At 37.9% G+C, this 18,907-nt stretch overlaps 1 protein-coding gene across 1 annotated transcript; it reads right to left on the bottom strand.

Annotated features, from left to right (window-relative positions):
- Positions 1–4,670: 4,670 nt before the first annotated feature.
- LOC137988335 (uncharacterized) lies at positions 4,671–11,173 on the bottom strand. The gene is made up of 3 exons (XM_068834364.1): positions 10,991–11,173; positions 5,179–5,341; positions 4,671–4,810 (listed from the first exon to the last, which is right to left on the bottom strand). Exons 1-3 carry the CDS (start codon positions 11,171–11,173, stop codon positions 4,671–4,673), a joined length of 486 nt encoding a protein of 161 aa, XP_068690465.1.
- Positions 11,174–18,907: the final 7,734 nt, after the last annotated feature.

The following is an 18,907-nucleotide window of genomic DNA, read 5'->3' as shown; positions in this document are numbered from 1 at the left end:
ACGAAACACCAGTTTAATATTTGTTGCTCTGTGACTCAAGCAGTGCAAGTGTAAGCATTAAGAAAATGTTTACTTCTAAGAAAATGTTAAATCACCTAAGAAAACTAATGTTGAATGTTTACACCCTTTACAACAAAGCCTGTATAAACAAAAAAAAAATCACCTACCAAAAAATGGCCTTCTGTCAAGTTTGAGGTTGAGCTCTAATGTTTGCTGATCAGGATGATGTAGTCTAGTCTCCCTTGCCGCCCAAGCCACAGCAGCAGAGAGACTGACATGGTGCCCTTGTGGTGCTCCATGTGGTAGAGGCCTAATATCCAATGCCTTCCTGACAACACCAAATATCATTTTTCTCACAGCCTTAATTTGGGTCTTGTTTAGTAGGACAGGGATATTACTATTCCTCTAAGCAGATAAACAAAACAAACCATTACCTTTATTTACTTCACTCGAAAACAGAAAATATTGCTAAATATCAGTGTCACATAGAATGGTAATCTTAACAAACTAGATGAGATTCAGTCGTACATGATCTACAAGAAGAAGCTGAAACAACTTATAATTGCACTTTTATTAGTTTTACATTCTTTGCATAGCGTGGGTTTTGTGTGACTTGTAATCAGAGACTTTTTTTTAAGGAAAAAATTTATTGACCTTTCAAACGAATATATATTTACATATGTTCCGAGAGAAGCCCAGTGCACATTCTAAAGCAGTCCTTGATCATTCATCGTTTACTGTAGACACCACATCACTTCATCAACACAAACTATATTATTGCATGATCGCTCTTATTTGTCACATAGTGAGAGTGAACAGTACAAGTTGCGTGATTCAAGGTCCCGATCAGGCCTTGGCCGGAATGCGTCAAAGGTTGCGTGATTCAATGTCTGGCCAAGCGGAGGCATGGTTCAGGTCACCGACAAAACAACAACAAAAAAATAAACAGAGGGTAGATTATGAACTGCGCCGGCCCCAGAGCTGCGTGGTTAATAAGGGCCGGTCTTACAAGATTATCGTAGAGACATTAAAAATACATTTTCTGGGTAAAACTGAATAATGTTTATGTCGATAACAAGAAATAACTTCTTGTATATTCTTCTTGTAAAAAACTAGTCGAATGTCATGAATTTGTCAGCTAATATGATTCATGCAACCAAGCTTAATTGCTTGAGCCTTCATATGATTTATTATATGTCTGAGAAAATTGCAAATGTGTGTGCATTAATTGCTAATCTGTAGTGCAAATTAGAAGGAGAGATATTGGTCTGCTCTAATCAGCCGATCACAATGAAGTAATTTTCTCAGTCAAATAATGATAGGTCCAAAGTCATTTGGGCTATAAATCTGGCACCCTCAACAATGCACTTCACTTTAATATAACAACTAAGATCTAAGTTTCCCGTGAAGCCATAAAAATTTGAACTGCCCTTTTATATTAACTTATGCCCCAGTGGGGGAGGGGATGAACATTTACATGTAGCCAGAATTGACTGATATGCATGCATAACCAAATTCTTTGATCAAATTAAATACATTGAAGTATACTTACACTGGTTTGTCCCAACTTTGATATGTTTAACAACATCTGCCAGCCTTGGTCTGGAATCCTGGACTGTAGCTTGAAGTACAACAAGGTCCAGTCAGGCACATGGAGGGATTGAAAAAACTTGCCGGCGCTGCCACCGAGCATGATTTCCAAAGCCTCCTTCGGTTTTTTTTTTTTCTCATCAGCTGATCGGTGATGTCGCTCAGCGTTTTGGCCAATTCAGGTTTGAAAGCCTGATCGGCGATTACAGAAGCTAGATGCACTTGATATCTGTCGCAAAGATCGTTCAGTGAGTTCCACACATCGTCCACCTCCTCCTCGGCCTCCGTTGATTGACTGCCCTTAGTGGAACTAGACGTTACTTCATTGCGTAGGGACTCTAACTTTGAAAGTAAAAGTCCAAGATCGGTCTTCAGTTTACGGTTTTCCTCTTGGATACTGCTACTTGTAATGTTGTCCACACACGTTTGGTGTGTCGTTTTATCTTTGTTATCGCTGATCTCTGGTTTTGACTCGATTTTTACGTTATTAATCGCGTCAACCAACAAGCTGTACGCTTCTCTTTCGTTTGGCTTTGGGCACTTTTGGCGGAGAATGACAGAAAAAACACCGAATGAAGAGGCAATAGGGGCAACATCTTTGTATACACGTCGATCCAACTACGCACCATTTTTTAACTCCTCCAGTGGAAACGTCGTAAATTCATCCGGAAAGCTTGCAACCAATGGGCTGGTCGTCATGAAACGCGCCAAAGGAACGCTGCATATCTTAAAATTGAGGAGGAACCAATTCCTTGAATCGCTCGTTGGGCATTCGACGAGCTGAGCTCGTCGAATGTCAAAGTCGACCATCCTACACTCGATTCTCAATGAAGGCAAATTTTCCCGCCGTAAATTTAAATGCATGAAATCCAGCCTCATCAAACGTCAACCTAGTAATCCAGCCCTCAAAATAACCATGCTTCTCTCCACATGACTTTGTACACTACAGAGCTGATAAACTAACTGCTGACCTCTGGGGTATAAACCGCAAAGCCCGCACGATGATAGCTACAAGACCGACTTATGACGTCAGTCTGTAGCGACCAGACAGAACGAATTTTTGAACTTGCGGTTCTCTCTGGCTCGTGATGGTAGAAAACCGGGCTCGCAATCGCCAAAAAGAACCTCTGAACGGGGATTACCATCTTTTTTAACTTCTTGATCAGTTGTACCTTCATGCAGAGACGAGGGAACCACAAATTTAACATCACTCAACTTGCCGTTAATTAATAAAGATTTAGCTCGTTGTTGTTTCTCTGCCGCAAACATTGCTAGTTTTCTACAATTTTTCACAACGCTTCTGGAAATGGAAGGCACTTTTGCAGCTCCCTCGAACCCAGACTCTCTCTCTTTTGTTTCAAGAATCAAAATGGCGACTTAGCTTCGTGGCTGAATCCTTAGAGCTGAAAGGTTCGAACTGAGGTAAGTTTCATAAATGAATTTTATTTAACTGAATTCAGGTATGGCTGAAGTTATGTTGATATTTTGCTTGTTTTTTGCTTATTTTGGAAGGTAATATACATAGGCTCATCTTTTTATAGCCAGTGCCATCCATAATATCACCATTATTCCCAAACATTTCATTTGCACAGTTCATGTATAGTTTATTTGATATATATCATTCACAAAATTTAAGTCAGGTATCAGCAACTTTATTTTATATACACTGAAAAACAGTCAACACAGTTAACTGGTACTATTCTAGCCCTCCTCCAAATTCTGGTGGGTGTAGAGGTGCAGAGCTCCAGGATCGTTCTCTGTATGCCCCCTTCTCTGATATGTTCTCGTTCTGTAGAGATTCTTTACTCTGGAATAAACCTTCCTGTTTTCTTTTTCCATAACTTGCTTTGTGTAGCTGGAGTTCCGTCCTCCCTTCTGTGTTCCCTGGTGGAACATTCTTGACTGCTGGTGATTTTTCTTTTCTACTGGCTGACAATTGAAAATGGAAAGTCCTCCACATTTCTCGGGGAACTGAGGGACATGATACACTAGAGCTGGAGTAAAACAAAATAGATTTTTTCATCAAAGTTTAATCAGTTCTTTTATAAATTACTGTAGGATTGGAAATCATTGAAATTATCACCACAATAGAGAAATGGACCTTACCATGTATGTATGGAGTCACATCCTAAAAGCAAAAATATGGAGAAAAAAGTTATATTGGTAAGTACCTTGTATTTCAAGTGGTTTAAATGTTATTATATCCCAGATTAATTTAAAGGCTTCACTTTCTCAAATCGTAGCCAAGGAATAGTCTGCAAGCAGTCTCTTTTGCTCGATTAAAAATCGTTTCTTATTTCAGATATCATGTTTATCTTTGTCCCACTTTATAACCAGAGAACTTGCAAGCTGCTTTAACGGAGGTTTTCAATGCAAAGAACACAATTACCTCATCATGGTGTACCACTCGAAAGAACCTTGCCCATGTCCTTGCATGGTCCTTCCCTTGTAAAACAAATCTGGAATATTCTGGGAATTTCTAGAATTTTTCTAGAAATATTACAGAAAAGATTTCTAGAAGTTTCTAGAATATACCAGTTTTCTTTTCTGGAAAATTCTAGAATTTTCTAGAATGTTAATGAAACATGCTAATTAGGATAGAATCTGTCAGTTTTTTCCAGAAATCAAAATTTGGCATAAATCAGGTTTTTTCCAGCTTTTTCCAGCTTATTACAAAATGTCAGTTTCTAGATTTTTCTTGAAAATTCTTGCACACTCCTAAATGTAAGCAAGTGAAGACAGTGCATTCAATTCCAGCTTTTTCTAGCATATGCCAGATTTTTTCAGCATTATTCCAGCTTTTGCAAGCATTATTCCTTATGCTTTTAAATGTGTAACTATTCACAAATTAACTTCCATCAACAGTAAAACCATGCCCAACAAAAACAACAGTCATGACTTTCATTTTCCTAATGCCATATGCATTTATTTCAAATTCAATTGAAACATGTAAAACATCATTATCAGAAATATATGTTACATGTACATGTGATCTTTGTTTGTCAGTGCCCTGATCATGAAACAGTAACTTTAGAAATTTAAAACAGATAATAATTTTATGAGAAAAAAAGAGTGTTCATTCATAGCTTTCTGGGTTCTTGTCCTTTACATTTGGCCTTGTTGTTTTCTTTGCTTGCCCTCGCTTTCTTAAGAACCAGGCCAAGGTCCTTTCTAACAGATGACCTTGTGGCTGCCAGAAATTTTTTCTTTAACACAATACCTGTAAGATGGAAACAGCCAAATGAAATTAATTTAATGCGTGTTAACTGCATGGTAGTAGATATGTTTGTTACCTCTATTTAATTATTAAATTTATTTAGTGACTATTAATAATTTGACTAGTATCTCACTGCAAAGTACTTAATCCTGGGAAATAAGATATTAACAGAAAAATGTTCACCACATAGAAACAACTTTAAATGGTGACACCAGATGCTGGTTACATTGTAAGATGAGCCGTGGTTTGGCATGACCAAACAAATTTTGGGATTTTGTTACCTCAACAAGACTTCCTCAGGTCAAAAAAATGCTACATGTATATTAAGCATGTTGAAAAAAGGGAAAAAATATAGAGAAATCTAAACTAACTTTCTAAAAGACTCCTTCTTGATGGACTCAGGCCTGGTCGTGATTCATACGCTTTGTTGCATTGAAAACCAGTGACTGAAGAGCTCTGCAGTTCATTGGGTGTAAACAGCTTTTTGGCTAGTGCCTCCACTGCTGACTTTCCATCTGTGGTGTCTTCGATTGACTTGACTAATGCCTCCTAAAACAACAAGAGAACACATTAAATAAATATTAGAACTCAGTGCATTTTATCGTATATGCGTCAATGCTTTTTAGGTATCTAAACTTGTATAAAACAGGTGGGTTTTTACCAGTCTTCTTTCTCCCAATTCAGGCTTCTGACAATGTACTGTAGTGTACAGTAAAGGAGAGATTCAGACAAGACTGCAAATCCAGTGCCATACTTGCACTCATTTCAGTGTATTAACTACAACAGTATGATCGTCAGATAGAGCATTTTCAATTGAGTGTCGTAAAACCACAACCAAAGTAATTACTCTGACCAATCACAGCAGTCATAAACAATCCAATGAACCAATCAGAGTACAAAGCAAACACATGAAGCTGCCACCAAGCGCGGGAAAACGTGTGTGAGCAGGTCTCGATTGGTTTTGGTATCACTTCTGATTGGTTAATAAAGTGGTGCAAGATATTTTTATCCAGGCAATCACAAAGTGTAGCGATACAAAACCAAAGCAATTGTGAAATTACTTTCAACACTCAATTGAAAACTGCTCTAATTATAAATGTAATAACTTGTATGAGAGTCTCACAGCAAAGTACACATGTACAGTTTTAACATGTAGAATACAGTTTACTTATTAGTACATAATTTAAGTAGAACCCACTGGTTGAAAAATTCCCAACTATGACTGAATGATCAACCACAAAAACTATTTCTCCTGAAATAGGCCTGTATGTTTGACAGGTCTACAAACGGATGAAATCAATATCATTACTAAGGAATAGCCTGTATAGCAAGTGTTCCCGTAAAAATAAATTTTTACACATTCTGGCCATGCAAAAGTTGGGGTGAGAGCACAAAATCGGAGGACGGGGTTGGGAATGGGGAGGTGAGGAACACTTGCCTGCAAACCAGCACTATTTTGAAAAACCTGTTTGTTCACGAACGGGGCTTCTGATTGGTGCAGTGTGGTCATCTTGAGTGACAGGTTTAACAAGTAGCTAATAAATTGTCTTGTAGCACAGAAAAGTCAGAAAATAACGAGAAAAGTGAAGATCCATTTTGAACTAGAAATAACTGTAAACAAACACAGCAGGACAGTCGTGTGCCGAGTAGTTGAGCTCAGTAGCTGCTGCATTATATTTTTATTAACGGGAATTTTTTCACTGGCTTTGTTAACCGGTGTTGGATTCAATAAGTCAAAGCAAGCAAATATATGGATATTTCTTCTAATTTAAGTCTGCATTGTTTTGAAATGGGGAGAAGGTTTATTGATTCCATGAATCAATAACCATGTGTTTTAGTTTTTAAAGGAAGTAAAATCCTTCATCCAGTAATCTGTAATTGGCTATTTGACAAGCTGTCAATAGGGGGAATGAAATCAACCGTGACTAATTGGTGCATGTTTTTCAAAATCATGGGGTTTGCAGGCAAGCGTTTCCTCCCCCACCCCATCCTCCGATTTTTTGCTTTGGCTGCAATTTTGGTGTGGCCAGAATGTGGACAAATTCGTTCGTACAGGAACGCTTGCTACACAGGCTACTAAGAAAGTCATTTAACATTCAGATGTTATCTGTAAAACGTAGGTTAAGATTATCCATACCTTAGTAAAACCATTGAACCTTTCTTCATTTGGATCTTCTTTCTCTGCAACTTCATTTTCAAATACCGGTGCCAGTGCTTTTCCCTGTTGAATTCAGTTATTTTAAACAGAATAAGAAGCAATATTGAGCTACATGTTGTATTTGATTGTTCCTGCAAGATTCTAGACTGGTAAGGTTTAATGAATAAGGTCCATGCATTGCATTGTTGAGCACCTCTTGCAAAATGAATATTAACACTTTAGTATGTGATAAACAGAAAATTTATGTATTGAAAACCTAAGAGGGATTTTTTTTCTTCATCATTCTGAAAAACTTAAACATTATCACATAGTTTTGAATTCAACGCATTATGGCCACTGCCAATAAAAATCAACAATAAAGTACAATGTGGATTAACTCTAAATTTAACAATCTAATGTCTGTCCCTCTTAAAAATTTCAACAATTTTGTGATTTTAGCCTGCATAGCAGGCACATGAAAATAATAATATGGGTGCAAGAAAGAACAGGGTGTCATATCCTCCATTCTTTCTTGCACCCATGGATATAATTTTCATGCGCCTGCTACACAAGCTATTATGATTTATAATTATAAAGCTCCTTACCTTCCTTTGCTTCCTTCTCAATTTCTCGACTTCAGCTTCCAAATTGTTCAGTCGGCTGCTGAGTGACTGCAGCAAGGGTTGACAGTTTGGGCAAGGGTTGATGACATCTGATAATGGTGGCATCCCTTGCCAACTGTCATCTTTTTGGATGTGGCCTCGCCCTGTTTGCAACTGATGCAAGTTGGTGTTACGAGATGGATAACCCATTGGCACTTCCCATTCTGGCACATTATAGTCAGAGCAATGGCTTAAACTTCGAGAAATGGAGAACTCCTGTTGTGGAATATCAGGTGGAGACAACACTTGTGGAGGACTGGATTTGGAAGAATGGCTCAGTGAAGGACTAGTTGATACTGTATGAGATGAACCCATTGATGGTGAAGAGAACTGAAATCTTGAGGCAGGGGTGACAGGTGAAGGTGACGACTGCTGTGGTGGAAAGAAAGTGCCTTCCCTATTCTGTTCATTAGCTGTAAGTTGGGTTATTTTGTTGTGGATGTTACCGGTATATCTTTGCTGAAATGTATCCACAGGCTGATTTCGCAGGTTGGAATCTCTTGACTTGACTGCATCTGTGGGCTGTAATTGTGGTTTTTAAATGATCTGAACTGGGTCTGCTGTAGGTTGAGGGTTGAGCTGTACTGAGCCTGAAGGCAGGTTGATCTTATTTGCATGTACTTCAGCCACCTCCTCGACCTCAACTACTTCATTACTTCTACAACTCGCATGCTTCCTTCGCTCAAGTAGATTCTGCACCCTAGTAGTATTTGACACTAAAATAATTTCACTATCGTTATCATTTTTCGAGTCAACTGCCTTCCTCTTCTTAGTTGTGTGTTTCTTTTTATCTGAAATCACTGGTTCCTTGTCGACCAGCTCTTCGCAATCTTTAGCTTTCTCTGTCCTAGACTCTTTTCTTGCATGCTTTCTTTTAAGGTCTTCGCACTGAGAGTCATCATCCAACCCTGCTAGCTTTTTCTTTGAAGGTTTGGGTTCTCGACGTGGTCGAGGAACATCGATGGCTGGCTCCTTTTCTTCATTGTCAACTGTGTAGGTAACCAGGTTAGTCACCATCTTATCTGCCTCTTTTTTTTTACCTACAATGTAAAATTAATAAGCTACTTACAGCTGCACCACACACATTTCAACTCATTGAACTTTCTCTATTTTATTCATTTATATAAGGCACGGAACTGAAAAAGAGGCATTGCTGTTGGTTTACTATTAACTCACTATTGATACAACAAGAAACATTTCTTTATTTTATTACAACGTACTCAATTGCTTTATCGAAGTACCGGTATTAGCCATGAATTCTAGTCTACTTGCTGGTTTATTGTTCTATGTTCTGTTGGAATCCCAATGCAAAACATTTGAATAAACACAGTGAGTGTGTGAATTTTACGTAACAATATTTGTTTCTCTGGTGTTTCTTACATGTGCATCATTTCTGAAGGCTTGAAGTCACTCAAATGGCTTCCCATTGTCAATAAACGTTCTTTTAAACGGTACACAGGTGCCTAAATGGATGAGCGACAGACTATCTTAGTCAAAAATCCACACATACATGAAGACTAAATGTTCATGACAGAAATACATGACATAAGAAAGATTTGAAATCTACCGAGATGCAGATTAAAATCTGGGCAGAGGATCTTTTACCCCTTGAGGCGCTACACGTTGGAACAGACTCCTCAAAGATCTTAAAGACTGTAGTATTTTTAAGAAGAGACTTGTAAATAATTTTTTATGCTCTTAGAATGGTTTTTTTCTCTTGTTATAATATAGAGGGCAAAATTACTGAATGCTGATTGGCTGACAAAGAGGGTATTTTTTCTTAATTGAGGGCAAAATTACTCGCTCCTGATTAGTCGAGCATCAAATTTCTCACTCGTGATTGGTTGAGCGTGTCGTTCTCGTTCCATTCAGTTGGCTTGGCGGGATTTTGAAGAAATTTTACAAACGGAGCGCTCGCATGTTTCGCAGGAGATTTTGTTATAAAAATTGGAATGAAATCGGAAGATACCTAAGAAAAGAATTCTTCAGGTGAATTACAGCATTTTTCGCCAAACAGAAAGCGATTATTTGTGTCAAATCTTGGTTTAACTAGGCGCCTACAGGCCAGTTTGCGACCGCGTTGGAGACCTCAAACAAATCCATTCATCACGACCAAAGGTTTTAAAGTTCCATCACTTCATTGAAAAAATGCGGATTTTTGCGGATCGTAAGAAAAGAACTTTGACAGATTTTGCTGAGAGGGAAAATATACGTTCAACAGGAGAATGAATAAGGCTAAAAGAGGTGAAAGAAAGCAATTAAATTGCCAAACGTGCAAGCATCTTTGAACTCTCGCCATTTGTTGTTGTTATCAAAGCGGCAAAAACTTCAAAACACAGGTACGCTGAAATAAAATTTGCCTTGTTTATGTCGTAACGTGTCTTATCGATAAAAGTCAGGCAGTGTTCTCTACATGTACATAACAGCCAAATGCATCTTTGACCGAATAGAAATTTATTTAACCACAGTGAGTTGAAAAGTTTTTCTGTCAGTATGCAAGAGAGTTTCACTTCGGGTGGTTTCAAGTCTGAGTGATTCTTAAAAAGTCTGAAAGGTTTCCCTATAATTTTGCTCTCTCCATTATAAATAATCGCATGTTCTCTCGTAAAATTAAGGATTAATATCACTTGTGTTTTCAGAAGCTGTAGAAATTGCCCTTGTCGCTGCGCGACTCGGGAAATTTCTACAGCTTCTGAAAACACGTGTGATATTAATCCTTAATTTTACTCGGGGCCCATGCGATTACATATACTAATTAGTCTTAGATAGAAAACTGTGGCTGAAATTAGCCCTGTAAAGGGCGCTTCAATAAAATGTATGTATGTATCCTCAAATTCTAAGCACAGAAGGTACATTGCAAGCTGAATTCATTTTTGGTCAGATTTCTGAACATCCTTCCAAAGTGATTGCCAAAATGAAACAATATTTGGCTTTCCAAAAATAGGTGGCTTCAAAATTAGTAGAAACCTCTGTTCTTTTCCTGCTTTTAATTAAAAGCCCAGCCTGAAAGCGATTGCTCTGACTTTCTTCTTCGTCACGCGTTCCATTTTGTTTGCCACCCTTTTTTGTCACGTCTTACAGGCTTTGCAATGTGATCGTGAAAACAGCAAAAACGTTGGCACTTGAGCTGTTCGGTGAACAAAATTGGCTAAATTTATGGATCTTTAAGTGAAAAATATTTTAAACTGCCTCGTGCATGCGACCACCGGTGTTGAGCTCACGACACTGTGTTAATATTACACACACATGTATCTTGCGATCAAGGGGATTACATATATAAAGCAAGAATTTCAAGACGGATCGAACGGCACGCACCCAAGAAAAGAAAAATAAATAAATCAACATCTGTTTATCAAAAAGACTGCAAACATACTCACCGAATACTCCCAAGACTTCTCCTTCGAACATGATCGGTCTCTTGGTCACAGGATCGGTTCCCTGAAGTGAACACGCATCTCCATTTTTAACATTGAGATGATCTTTGACCACGATCTTTGTAGATAACTGTACATCGATTCCCCAAGTTCCCCAATCAACAACAACGTATTCGTATTTTGGTTTTGACATCTTGAAGAACAGCACGATCGGGAGTTAAAAATCTGCAGTCGAGACCGGCAATCCAGAGGATGTGAGATGAAATGTCGCACCACGAATGCGTCGGAAATCTGGCGGAACGTTTGATCACACGTTATTACTTCTGTAAAGGCGGTCCTTCAAAGAGGAAAGGTGCAAGATGCTCGTCCTTACCAACGTGGCTTCCTTGGGATTGGTTACCATCAGAACGTGTGAAATTTTTTTGTTCTTTGAGCAACGGTTATGAAATTTCACAGCTCAAAGCACCTCGATGTGACCTCGTAAAATAAGGCAAAATACATCATATTAAGTTCGTCAACCGAAAAAAAAATTTTCGATACGGTACTTTTACATTGTAAGTACGGATTTTTATCCCTTTCTCACGTCCATGAAATGTATGAATTTGGCAGCCGCCATGTTTGTTTACACGCAGCAAGAAAAGCTTGGGAACGAGGTCAAAGTCTAAACATGTGATTAAACACGCTTGGATTGAAACATGGCGGTTCTTAGCAAAACTTTGGTGGACAAAAGTGTTCATCATGGTTCTCTGGAAAATGAAATATCATTTATCAGCAACAAACTATTTTTTGAAACATTTCCCAATATTATTTTGCATTTGCAAGCATTTTGTTCGCCTTCAAGCTGTTTGGAACTTCATTATTTGCTGAATCACTACCTACATCGTGACATCGATGGAGAAAGCAACAAATCAAGAATGGCTGTTCCCGTGTTTGATTCAATAGAACATTACTTTAAAAAGGTGAACGTAAATGACAGCAACGTAATTCAACATCTGATAATGTTTAAGTCGGCAATAACGGCATCATTCTTTCGTGACTACCGTTCAGCAGAAAAAAACTTCAGCCGAGTTTTGTTCCATCTCATTAAGGGAAATTCATGCAATTTAGCTCGAGAAATAAAGGAGAAAAAAAGTCGCGAGTTTGGATCTACCCGTACAGTGGAACAACCTGTTTTGAGATTGCGAGGAGGTGCAGGTGGAGATAAGGAAAAGTGGTTGTGTGAGATATGTGGCAAGTTAATGATGTCCAAGAGAAACCTTGATCACCATATGGCCTCTGTTCATGTTAGCCATCTGGATTTTGACTGCATCATGTCAGATGATGGTCTCTTAAAGTGGCAGTGCAGTTTGTGCAGCAACCTTTTGTCTTCTAAGCAGCGTATTATCTCTCATTTAGTTAAAACTCACGGGAAAATGAATCTTCTTGGACAAGAACACAGGCAAAACCTTCATTCACGAACAACATTGTGGAGAAGAAAACGGTCTGCTGATGGCTCATTCGTTGATGAACAGTGCTCTTCTAAATCGTATCCTCAGGTAAATTCAAGTCAAAACTTCGCAAGCTGTTCAGCTATTGAGAACAAATCACCTGTACCTGCCATCACTAAAGATTTTACAGAAAGAGATTTGCAAACCACTGAAGATATCACGGAACATCCTGTAATAACTGAACTCTCAGAAGTTTCAGGTCAAGATGAACCTTTCTTTGCCAGTCAGGATTCTTATTATGACCTACATGTAGACTCTGAATATCCACCAGGCAAGGACACAGATATTATTAGCATGGATGATTCGTTTAGTTCAGACTCGGACTCTTCATCAAGTAACAATGATTACAGCTCATCTGAAACAGAGGCAACATCTAGTGATGATTCAGACTTCGATGATCATGAAGATCAATTGCAAACGGCACCTACAAACTCTGTGAAGGAATTCAGTGAAAAAGAAAAACTTAGTGTACTAATCCTGTCTTACATTGCAAAACATAAATTGAATGGTTCTGCTTCTGTTGACCTTTTAGAGCTTCTAAAACTAATTGCCCCAAAAGATAACAATCTACACTCTTTGACCCTCAGTGAAATCAAAGAAACACTTGGTGACTGTCTCACAAATATCTATGACTATTGCAGCAAGTGTTTCTCTATCTTTCCAAAAGATGAGAATATCTACCAGTGCAGTACAACAGATGGCAAAGGAAAACAATGTTCTGGATTGCGCTATCGCAGAAATGTAAGAAATCAGGCTAAAAAGGAGAAAAACCTATATTTTGTGACTATTTCTATGGAGCAGCAGTTGGGCACACTTCTGCAACACAGTGGTATATGGACAAAAATCCAGCAGTACAAAAAGTTACCAAATTGTCTAAATATCAGAGACATTGTCGATGGAACAGAGTACAAGAAATATAAACAAAGTGGAGGATTTCTAACCAATGAAGATAATTTAACTTTGCTTTTCAATACAGATGGAATTCCTTTGTACAAGTCTTCAAAGGTCAATATATGGCCAGTTTTTCTTGCTATTAATGAACTGCCCCCAAACGAACGGTTTGTAAAGAAAAATATGATTCTCTGGGGACTGTGGCAGGGGAAAGGAAAGCCAAGGTTTTCAACATTTTTTGAAGTGTTTACTGAAGACCTTATCACTTTAAAGCACGAAGGTTTAACTCTGACAGATAAATGTCATCCAAAGCTGATGCTGTCATTGGGAAGCACGGACTTGCAAGGAAAGGCTTACCTTTTGTCTATGAGTCACCATAATGGTGAATGTGGCTGCAGTACTTGTGAGGAAGAAGGTTTTACTACCAAACAAGGGAAAGGGCATGTGAGATGTTACCCTTTTCGAGACCCACCTGCTACTTTACGCACCAGTGACAGTGTACTGGAGAATGCCTTGTCTGCATTGGAGAGTAATAAGAGAGTGAAAGGCATTTATGATGTTACTCCACTGGCAAAACTCCCTTGGTTTGACCTAGTGCTTGGAATAGTTCCAGACTACATGCATGGTGCATTACTGGGAGTAACAAAGCAGTTGCTGAACCTCTGGTTGTCTTCATCAAAATATAAAAAGCCTTGGTTTATTGGAAATAAAACAAAAGCTATTGACAAGAGACTAAAAGAAATGAAACCCCCAGATTTTATTCAAAGACTTCCAAGACAACTGGAAACAAGTCGTGCCTATTTTAAGGCATCTGAACTACAAGCATGGCTACTTTATTACTCAGTACCATGCCTTATTGACATTTTACCTGAGAGGTATCTTCAACATTTTGCTTGCTTGGTGGAGGGTGTTTACATTTTGCTTGGAGACAATATAACTCCAGAGTTACTAGCTATGGCTAGAGATCTTTTGTTCAGGTTTTATAAGGATCACCAAGTCCTTTATGGCGATAGCAACTGCAGTCTTAATGTGCACAATGTTGGAGCTCACCTTGCCATGTATGTGCAGTCTTGGGGACCACTTTGGGCATGGTCATGCTTTCCCTTTGAAGATTTGAATGGAACCTTACTGGAGGGTGTTCATGGAACTGGAAATCAGTGTCGGCAGCTTATCTGGATGTTGTATGCACAAAATAGCCTGAGAGCTAATTGCCATTTAATTCCTGATGTTACAATACAACAATTTGTGGAGCGTATGCTTTCTGGAGAGAGAAGGTTGCGAAATGTGAAAAAGGCTGCAAACTGTCAAATTGCTGGAGCTTTAAGAAGATGGACAGCCGATGACGATATCTATGAACAAGCCTGTTTATTAATTGACTTAAACTGTATCCGCAGACCAATTTTTCAGGTGGCTAAACGTGTTATTGTTAATGGACATATTATTTATTCAAGACTGTACGAAAAGATGAAAAAACATTGTGGATATGCAGTTCTTATTGAGCACAATGGAGGGAACTTCATGGCCTATGTGCAGTATTTTCTGTATGAAAGTAATTCAAAAACTGTTTTTGCGGTTTTAAAGCGCATTATTTTAGATCTTGAGAACCCCTTTCTGGTGTCTGACAAGCCACGCCATCTCCTTCGAACTGCAGGTGAAGAGCAAAGGCACACTGTGGTGCTGGTGGATAGCATTCTTGAAAAAGTTATATGTCTGACCGGAAATTCAAACCACATGTGTGTATCTCGGGCTCCCAATTTCTGTGGCCATTGTCGTTGACTATTAGTATTTTCATTAGGGCAGGTGTAGATGATTTTTTTAACTGTGCAAATCTGGAAATGGCGAACACTTTCATTAAATTTTTAATGGCTAAAATTACGTGTACATGTAATGCGGATGTATTTGCATAAAATAGCCAAGGTCAAACATCTATTAAGCAGTCTCCCTTGGGTGTTAGCCAACTGACCGCTTAAAGTGTATATGACAGATATTTTTTTATTTGCTTGATGAAATCTACATGACATTCTGATAAGAAAATCGAAAAGAGTTTTTTCAATATCGTACTTCTTTTCCATGTTTTAGCCATCCAAAAACGTGAAATTTCACTTCCGGTGTGTTACAAAACCACGCAAGAAGAAAGACTGGAAATAGTCCACTGTGACGTCAATACAAGAATGCCGGTGTCGCGGCTTCTCGGTTCCTCATATTTTTTTGTGCGCTCTGAGGAAAAAACATGGTTCTACTGAGGTGTGTTGTCTATGGTCGTAGCAATACGCACCAAAAAACGGAGGAACTAAGAAACCGCGATACTGGCATTCTTGTATTGACGTCACAGCGGACTATTTCCATTCTTTCTTCTTGCGCGGTTTTGTAACCCACCGGAGGTGAAATTTCACGCTTTTAAACGGCAAAATCATGGATAAGAAAAATCGATATGGAAAAACTTTTTTCGACTTTCTTATCAGAATGCCGTGTAGATTCCATCAAGTAAATAAAAAAATATGTCATATACACTTTAAAAGAGGGAGCATTTACATTAAATATGGGGCTTTGTTAAGTGACCACTCAACAGAGGGCTGCTTGCAGTTTGAGCTCTCATTTGAGGGCTACATGTACCTAAAGGAAATTTCTTCTACATCAAATTAAGCAATGATCTTCATAAGAAGGAAAGTGCTAATGGCAATGCACGATGCATGAAATGTCACCTTTTTTTGTTACAAAAAGTGATCTCACTGGCCAAGACTCAAAAACCCCTAAAAAGTTAAAATTTAAGGTGCATTTTGTCTGATGTTTTAAAGGTTTCAAGTAATTTAAGACCCAATTGCACAACATGAATTATATTTGCAGAACTTCATCAAAGAAGCAAAATTATTAGCTATTGTCTTCTGCTATTCTGATTGGTTAACCACAAACATTTCCTAACATTTATTTGATGCAAATGGATTTTCTTTATTTTTATACTCTTTCCCACATGGAATATCTTTGATTTCAAGAATAGGGGAGGAGCTGACGGTTCATAATTATTATGAACCATCAGCTCCTGAGCCCCTATTCTTAAAATTAAAGATATTCTGTGTGGCAAAGAGCCAATGCCACAGAACAATGAAGTTTACAGTAGTTCTTATGTGGAGCATTACTTTAATGTTTGTGTTTTTCTGATTTCATGTTTTTTATGAAATCATTTGATGTTGCAAAAATGTTCATGGTTTTTTATTCCCACTATAAAACTCACATGCAACAGGCTTATAGTATGCTACTTATGCCTTCAATGAAATCAAACCTAAAAGTTGTTCACAATACTTAATTATGACGAAGTTGTCTGCATGTAAATGAGGCCCTGAGGTACACCTGTATGTTGTGAGTATGTGGCAAGTGACATTCATAAGCAAACATAAACTGTACAAGCAGTTTAATCTGGAAGGCTTGGGAAATAATGCACACATGTTAAAGCATTTCTTAACAACTAATGAATTTGTGGAAAAAGCTGGAATTCTTGCATTTCTTATGTTAACTACTCAAAGTAAATTAAATTCTAGCTTTTTCCAGTTTTCTTCAAGAAATGGAAACTAGAAAAAGCTGTCAATTTCTGGCAGCACAAGGAATAAATAACTTTTTCCAGCTTTTTCCAGATTTTGAAAGAATATGAAACTTGCCAAAACTAGAAATATTGTTTCTGGAAAAAAGCTAGAACTTAAATCTAGAAGAAAGCTGTCAAATTCTAGAAAATTCTAGAAATTTCCAGACATTGACAGATTGCTAGAAATTTGTTTTGCAAGGGTTGAACTGTTGTGGTGTTTTGTGGTTTTCTTGGCCTGGTTCAGAGTCTAGTGCTTCCACCAGATCACTGAAACCCTAATATGTAGATCGGTGTTTTAGTATAAATTATTCTGGTAATGACTCTTAGATAATATTTCAATGATCAGAGTGACCAAATTAACATGAGAAAATGTTTTACCTTCCATAATTTCCTCACATTTTTTTCACTGCACCTATCATCTACTCAGACATAATAACCTTGTACATCGCTAGAATTACACAATCTCTAGTTATTCATTTTTAAAAAGAAATTAATTTTTTTTGATATAAAGTAATTTATTTACCACGTCACAGTGTAGTGTTTTCGGTCCACCTCAATACCATTTTGTTGAAGATCATCAACTTGTGCAAACACAGGCCCAAGGCAATTTTTCACTTCTAAATAATCTTCCTATCCTGTAGAAATAATTTTACAATATTTAACTTTCATCACATCTTACAAAGCTAGCATTTTTTGAATGAACATACAGGCTTTAAAATCTCACCATAATACAGAGCAATTTGGGTACTGGTGGTCACAGTCATGCTCTTGTTCATCGAGAATACGGAATACAGCCATGACAGTGCCAATTTTGTTGCTTGTGCGTCTTCCATCAGCAGCAAAGTGCAGGTGGAGTTTGTTGCCATTAGCTTGCACAGTTTTCTTCATATTCTGGGTAGACAACAGCTGACTCAAAACTGCCTTTATGTCGCGTCTTACTCCATCTCCATTTTTAGCCTGTGGTTAATTAGAGATTACAACAATAATAAATAACCTGAACATCGAAAATACAACATCAATTCAATTCCATTATCTGCTAAATGTAAGATATTACAGTAACAGGGGTTCTTAGCAAGCTCTGTTGAGCTCTTCTAAGAAGATCCCAAAAGTTCACTTATCTAGTTTACAAATAGCAGATACCTTTTAGTCTCTTGGCTGAGATGAAACGCCGCGTCAGACTAGCCACGAACATTTCACAAGTATTTGACAATAGTTTTGCTTTTGTATAAAATAATGGAGTTGTGCTGAATTCTCAAATTGTAGTTCTCTTCCTGAAGACGCCTTATTTTGGCCTCATAAACCTCTGTAAGAGAGGGCTGTATCTATGCCGGTGCGCAACTCTGTGCTTGATTGGTTTGAAAATGAGTTACAAAATTCCCACCACCGAGGGACTTTACCTTAAATTTCGACAACATTACTTAGCGAGTATCATTCCTCATCACTCGGACGTTTTTTTAGTTATCATCATTTGCGAATTGTGTTCATTCATGCATAACTTAAACAAAGCGATTGCTTTTAATGGAATGCCAATTGCTGTTTTGTTGCCTTCGTCAAATGAAACAGAAACAAATACCCACCAAAGTCTGAGAAAAATGCTTGAAATGCGGGTTCTTACAACCAAGGGTAGTATTTTACCAGCTATTAGATTTTGTCATCAAAGGATATAAAGAGGCTTGCGCAAAGTGAAAACTTAAAACTTAACAATATTGTTTGATTCGTTCCCCATTAAGCGGTGGCATATATCACTTTCAAAATATGTGAATTGATCGATATCAATGAAAGAATATTCCTGCTTTTTTTTGCGAGAAGTGCTTATTCCATTAAATGTGTTAAATACCAAAATGGCAGGGGTTTAAATACTTTGTAAACATTTGGGTTGTCATAAGATGGTTTCTTTTTGGGTTTTCTTTCGAAATTCATCATTGTTGAAACCAATGTGTTGGCTTATCTTAGCATCGATGGGAATAAATGCGAG

Source organism: Montipora foliosa, unplaced genomic scaffold (genome assembly GCF_036669935.1).
Source record: "Montipora foliosa isolate CH-2021 unplaced genomic scaffold, ASM3666993v2 scaffold_413, whole genome shotgun sequence".
Taxonomy (NCBI): Eukaryota; Metazoa; Cnidaria; class Anthozoa; order Scleractinia; family Acroporidae; genus Montipora; species Montipora foliosa.
Note: the sequence above shows the minus strand (reverse complement) of the source record. Positions and strands in the feature narration are given on the sequence as shown.

What these genes read in the sequence shown, in the direction of transcription:
- LOC137988335 (XM_068834364.1), bottom strand. Translation starts at nt 11,173, where the DNA reads ATGTCAAAACCAAAATACGAATACGTTGTTGTTGATTGGGGAACTTGG. An exon ending in TCGAAGGAGAAGTCTTGGGA is followed by an intron (nt 5,342 to 10,990) that starts GTATTCGGTGAG and finishes GCATTAGTCAAG; the next exon opens with TCAATCGAAGACACCACAGA. An exon ending in AAGAAGGAGTCTTTTAGAAA is followed by an intron (nt 4,811 to 5,178) that starts GTTAGTTTAGAT and finishes TCCATCTTACAG; the next exon opens with GTATTGTGTTAAAGAAAAAA.